General features: G+C 45.4%; 1 protein-coding gene across 2 annotated transcripts in view; it reads left to right on the forward strand.

Moving 5' to 3' along the window:
- The window catches only part of SYBU (syntabulin), a 41,808-nt gene extending 36,221 nt beyond the window's left edge, over positions 1–5,587 (forward strand). For both annotated transcript variants that reach the window (XM_050891377.1, XM_050891379.1), the window contains exons 5-7: positions 1,535–1,738; positions 2,735–2,884; positions 4,116–5,587. In XM_050891377.1, the coding sequence (XP_050747334.1) occupies positions 1,535–1,738; positions 2,735–2,884; positions 4,116–5,226 (1,465 nt within the window). In that variant the 3' untranslated portion in view covers positions 5,227–5,587. The remainder of the gene's footprint in view (positions 1–1,534; positions 1,739–2,734; positions 2,885–4,115) is intronic.
- The last annotated feature ends 413 nt before the right edge of the window (positions 5,588–6,000 follow it).

Below are 6,000 nucleotides of genomic sequence, written 5' to 3' on the forward strand. Positions count from 1 at the left end.
GAGCCGTTTCCTATCTGTATCGTGAGACTGTTAGAAAAATAAACATTACTTAAGCAGTCTCTAGATTAAATCTAACAAGTAAAGGTACTGGGAAAAAACTGTACTAAGTATAATATAAAGCCCGAAAATCACCTTACTTTCAGTAAGATTATGTATCATTTCATACATTATTGTGCATTTAAATATAACTTTAAATTAGAGAATACTGACCTACTTAAGTGGACGTGGAAGTCCTCTATAATAAGGCTCCTTCAAATGCCTCGCTGTGTTATGCACAGTCCGTGCAAGTTCTGCCTCACACCAGAGCTGATGCTGTACTGTACAAAGTGGAAGAGATGTCTCCTTTGCAATATATTCTTTTTTAACTGTTTGACTTAACTCACTGTGAAACATTTCAATGTTGTCACAAACCACAGTCCTGCACTTCATTGTAAAATAATTATTAAATCACCCAAACCACAGCAGTGTGATGAAGGTTTGCAGCAGCCACTCAACCATCTGTTCCTTATAAACTGTTCCATTTTCAGAGAAGGGAGGAAACCAAGTCAGACAATTTTAAGAAGATATTTTGCTTCATAATTCTGTGGTATTTAAATTTTTATGTTCAAGCCTTCTCTTTTGCTGGCTGGATTTGCTTTTTCCGTATTTTTTTGAAACCTGCCCTTTCATTACAGTTTAGAAGAACAACTTCCATGGGAGGATGAAGGTAGCAGCGTAGTAGTGCAGGAAGGCAAAACAACTGAGCAAGCAAGGAACGTACCCCGAGAAGCTGTCCTCAGAGCGCCCCAGCCCTTTGGCAGCTGTCGGGCAGCGCAGATACTGCTTGCTTTCAAGCACACACAGCTGACAGTCAGATTATTTAATAAAGAGTGGGACAAGAAAGGTAGATAAGTATGAGGGAAACTGGAAGGAAGAAAGAAAAGGCCGTGCTTTCCTTTGTCTATTTTAATACTATTTCAGCCTGCTCTCAGTGGGGTTCAAACTATATCTAAGCGCATGAATAGCTGACAATGACAGCTGAAGCACCCAGTATGCCAAAGGCAGAAAAGAACAGTGGCTCAAACAAAATCTGTTTTCACTGCACGCTGTGATCCCTCAGGCTGCTTGCTGAGGAGCATGAAAGCAGTCTTACAGCAAACCTCCAGGGCTGGGCATCTCTCCGCAGGCCTGGCAGGGGAAAGCCGAAATGTGGTTCTTTTGGCACCAGTCCAGGCTGCAGTCCTCTCATTACTTAATGGAGTCAGAGGTTCAGGGAACGTGGGTGATCTGATGGAGTCACTGGGAACTGTGCTATCCACAGAGAAATGTGAAAATGGCCAAGGTTTCCCTAGGTCATGTAATTCAGACTGAGAGCCCCAAAGTCAGTGATAGAATGTGCAGTGGCTGATAACTTAAGGACTTACTTTCTTCCTGGCCACTCACAGTTATCTGTCTGGTTTAGTGTTTAGACAACTTGGTGTGTAAAATAAGACACATAATGAGTTGCGTGATGAGGATAATTCAATATGCTTTAACCATTTTGGTTCCCCTCCAGTCGTGGCCCTTATGGTCGGAATAATGGATCCTTATCCTACAAGTCTGGAGCCAGCCCACCTGCTTGCCGTGAAAAGGACCCTTTGTCAATACTGTGCAAAAACCAGCTGAGTCCTGCTAACATCCATCAGAGTTACAGGGCTTCTTCAGCCAGCAGCAGCAACTCAGGCTCATACAAAGGAAGCGACAGCAGCCCAGTGATGAGGCAAGTCTTTATGTCAGCATCCCGGTGTTCAGCACACTGACTTACCTTCTCTGCACTGTAACGTGAGATCAGCTGTCTGGGTTGCTGAGCAGGTCTCCTTGCTCCTCAGCATAGGTGTGACTCCTCATGTTGGTGGCTTGACAGTCAACAGGGTGCTCCATCCATGTAAAAGCTTTATTGTTTCAGCACTGTAAAATTCAAGGTTACTTTTAGTCAAAGCCTTTGTAGTTGGTTTTCACTCCAAGGCAGGCTCCTTCATGGGGTTTCATGCCATCGATTCTCATGTGGATTTACTGGTTCTTTTGTATAAGGGTCCTTTCGCTGTGGAGAGAGTTGGGTGGGGTAGTACAGAAAACATTATACACTCAGGCGAAAATTCACCCTGCCCAGCCTTAGGGACCTCCCTGTGCAGTTTCCTGTACAGGAAAGAAAAGAGATACCTGCCAGAGCATGTGACATATTGCAGAGAAGAAATTGCCACCACGCTGCTGCTGTTTCCCTCTCTCTCCCTCTCTCTCAGGCAACTCAGCAACCAAGCGTGTCAGATACACACCTAAAGCTAGATAGGATGAATCTAGGTTCCAGGGTGCTCAGCTTCATACCTTATGTGTGGAGCTGAACTCAGTCCGTACACTACCTCACCTGGCCCTGTCTACAGCTGGGAGCCTTGCCAGTGGCCTGGCTGCCTGCTTTTGGCACGCCACCCATTTCAGGTGAGGGGATGGCTAGGTATTTTAAAGTTAAATGTCTCATTTGATGTAATGGCACTGAAACCAAGTACAGTAGATAGTAAACTTTGCACTGTAGCCACAAATCAGCTGTTTCCTCAAGTACTTTGATTTGCCAGAGGGAGTCACTTGTGTGGACACTGAGGAGCCCCAAATGCGTCAAGTGTAGACTCAGCTTTGTATCAGTCAATGGGATGTTCTTCTTTTTGCCAGGACTGAAGAACTGTAGGAGTGATGTTATGTGATGGGTTTTTTTTTTTCTTTTCAGGCGATCAGGGAGATACAATTCTTGTGGTGACAATCACAGCATTAAGCCACAAAATCCAGAGCAGTATTTGACTCCTCTGCAGCAGAAAGAAGTTACGGTACGGCATTTGAAAACAAAGCTGAAGGAATCTGAGAGCAAACTTAAAGAAAGGTAAATTTCACTTCAGAAATCAGAGTTAGAAAGATTTATTCAAGAGCATTTAGGGGTGGGAATCCTGAACGTTTTTACTCATTTCTTGACCACATAAAGTTTTCACTAAGAAATTTGAAATATGATTAGTCTGATTAAGTTGTTTTCAGGTATTTCAGGTTTCATAGCGTTCCCAGGGAATATGTACCATGCAGTTTAGTTATGAATATAGCTGTCTCTTTTCCCTTTTTTGAACTTTCACAATGGAATATTTTTAAAGGATAATTTTTTACTGGTCTGGTTTAGCATTGAGACCTTTTATACATAAAACAGTTTCTACCTGCCAGCATGTATTACCTTAGTCTCCTGTTCTACCTCACTCAGTGAAATATGACTACAAATGTCTCCCTTCTCCCCTAATGAAAGAAAAGCTCTTACACAAGCCAGTGTGCCCACTTGTGTTTTTGTCGCTTAGATACTGAATTTTTCACAATAGCCCTTTGTATGGACACTGAGCAAAGAAGTGACAATGTATGTGCATTACACAGCAACAGATGTTGTTTCTTTTACTACAACCACGCTCTGAGAGCTGGCTCTCCAGCACACACAACCCAAGCGGGCACAAAGGGGTGTTTGAATGGAGCCCCAAAGCAGAGTCCCAGCGACCCGTGGTCCAACTCGGGATAGCCCAACCTCTGCATCTGCGAGGGCTGGATCTCACATAGGGGCCCCTCTCCCCACTTGCTTGCAAGTCAAGGCAGCAGCCTCTGGCTCCACGCTGGGCAAAGCAAGCCAGGTGCGTGCAGCCCCAAGCCGTCCTGCTGTCTGAGGCCAGTGTTGGCTCTGGCTGTGCGTGACGAGCTGCTGGCAGGCACGGGGGACGCATCCAGGCAGCTGTTTCTCCTTTCCTCCAGGGCGAGGCAGTAGGGGAGATGTTAAGCGCTGTACTGGTTGGACCTGACCTAGAGGTTACCACTTGCGCCTCAAATGTCCGGGATCATGGCATAGCCCGCAAGGCTGCTGGCTGTGTGGTGAGGTCAGTGACTCCAGTTAGCAATCAGCTGGCGTGTCTTGGCAGCCAGCTTACATCTCTGCCAGCTCTCTCAGAGGTGGCAGCAAGTGGTGCATGGAGGAATTTGCTTCCTTCTTGGAGCATCTCTGCAGCATAGCTGTCCCAGTGCAGTGGAGCCTCACGTTGACTCTTTAACTGACCAGTCAGCAGAAGTGTTACAACATTTTTATTTTGCTACAGGGAAACAGAAATAGAAGAGCTCAAAGCTCAGCTGGGACGAATGAGGGAAGACTGGATTGAAGAAGAGTGTAATCGTGTGGAGGCAGAGCTGGCCTTAAAGGAAGCAAGAAGCGAAATTAAACAACTCAAGCAGGTCATTGAAACCATGAAAAACAGCTTGGCTGAGAAAGACAAAAAAATTCAGAAATACTTCATAGACATAAACATTCAAAACAAGAAACTGGAATCTTTGCTGCAGAGCATGGAGATGGCTCAGAACAGCTCTGTGAGGGATGAGCAGCGCCTGGAGTACACGTGTGGCTCAGAGGGGAAGCCGTTAGCGTTGTGTGCCACGATGCCAGACAGCCTCATCACAGAGGACCAAGCTCTGGAGGAGGTGGCAGATAGTGGTCTGCTTCTTAATGAGGACACAGCTAATGGGTCTGATTCATCTGAAGAGAGTTTGACCACCACAGCCTCTGAGTTGAGTGATCCAGCTCCCTCCAGTTCTGCTGTGAATAAAGAGATGCTTGAAAATATTCTGGATGAAAAACTAACTTCTTCCCAGGAGGACAAAAGCAGCAACATGATGGTGGAACAGGCCGTCCAGACTGACATAGTGCCATACAGCCTAGATGTGGAGCAGCTCATTCAAAACATCTTCAGAGCTCAAGATGCCTATCCTCTAAGCCCACCTTCTTCACTGAAGGAATTGGGTGAATTTTCTCTTGGAAGCTTTAGTGATTCTGGTATCATAGTGGACTTAACTCCGAGCGATCCAAACTCTGCCATTCTTTTGTCTCCTATGGAGTCTCCATGCAGAAAGGTGGAGCACGGAGTTAATGAAAACCGTTTCATGAAAGAACTTGATTTTACAGAACCTCATGATGATGAAGCCTTTGGGTATGTCAATACTTTCACTCAGACAGGAATAAAGAGGAAATACTGGAGCAGCAGTCTCCTCAGAGATGTTTTGGCTGTAGCAGCTCCTGTTGTGCCAACTATCATGTGGGCTTTCAGTACTCAGAGAGGAGGAACAGATCCCATTTATAATATCGGAGCATTGCTTCGTGGTTGCTGCCTGGTAGCCCTACACTCTTTACGCCGTACATCCTTCAATATCAAAACCTAAAGTCCACTCTGTCCCTGGGCACCAACTGGCTGAGGCAGAGAGAAAGAGGGATGAGACAGATTGTAAAAAGTTATTGTATATTCTGGCAGAGTCCATCATTTTGCTGTTGACTATTTGATTTGCACTATAAATTGGTTTGAAAACATGTTCCTTGTTTCAAAATAAAAAAGCTGAACCCTGTAGTTCCACAAGATGTTTTTAACTGGTGTTTTTAACAGTACTGCTGCCTACAGAAATAGTCCTCCTGCTCCCAGGCACTGTGTCCCTCCCCTGTGCTGGTGTCTTTCTGGTGCCAGCACATCTGCACAGTGAGCATGACCAGGAAAATCAAGGAGAATTACAGCTAGCGCTCTTTCGTGTTTGTTTGCTGAGTTAGTGTTAAGCTCAGTCACTTTCCCAGCTGGTTCACTGAGCAAATGTACAAGCGCTTTGCACGGGCTCGAGGGTAGCGCGAGACACTCGTGGGAACAAATGGCCAGAGAAAGGTGGAGTATTTCTTTAGGCAGCATTAACCTAAAACATTTGTGAAACTACATTGTTAAGTAAGTGACACGGAGACTCGTTCCCACTAAGGGTATCACACGTGCTCCAGAAAGCATGCTAGCGCTTTCCATTTGTTGTCCAAAGTGTCAATTCAATTTAGAGGTACAACCCATATTCCCCAGGCAGCTTCCAGCACATCGTTCGTGCCTGTCTCGTGTAGTGCTCTTCTCAGTCGTACAATTGCTCGAGCATTTCACTGGTCTTGTGCATATACAGGGACTGTAACCAAAA

Source organism: Gymnogyps californianus, chromosome 2 (assembly GCF_018139145.2).
Source record: "Gymnogyps californianus isolate 813 chromosome 2, ASM1813914v2, whole genome shotgun sequence".
NCBI lineage: Eukaryota > Metazoa > Chordata > Aves > Accipitriformes > Cathartidae > Gymnogyps > Gymnogyps californianus.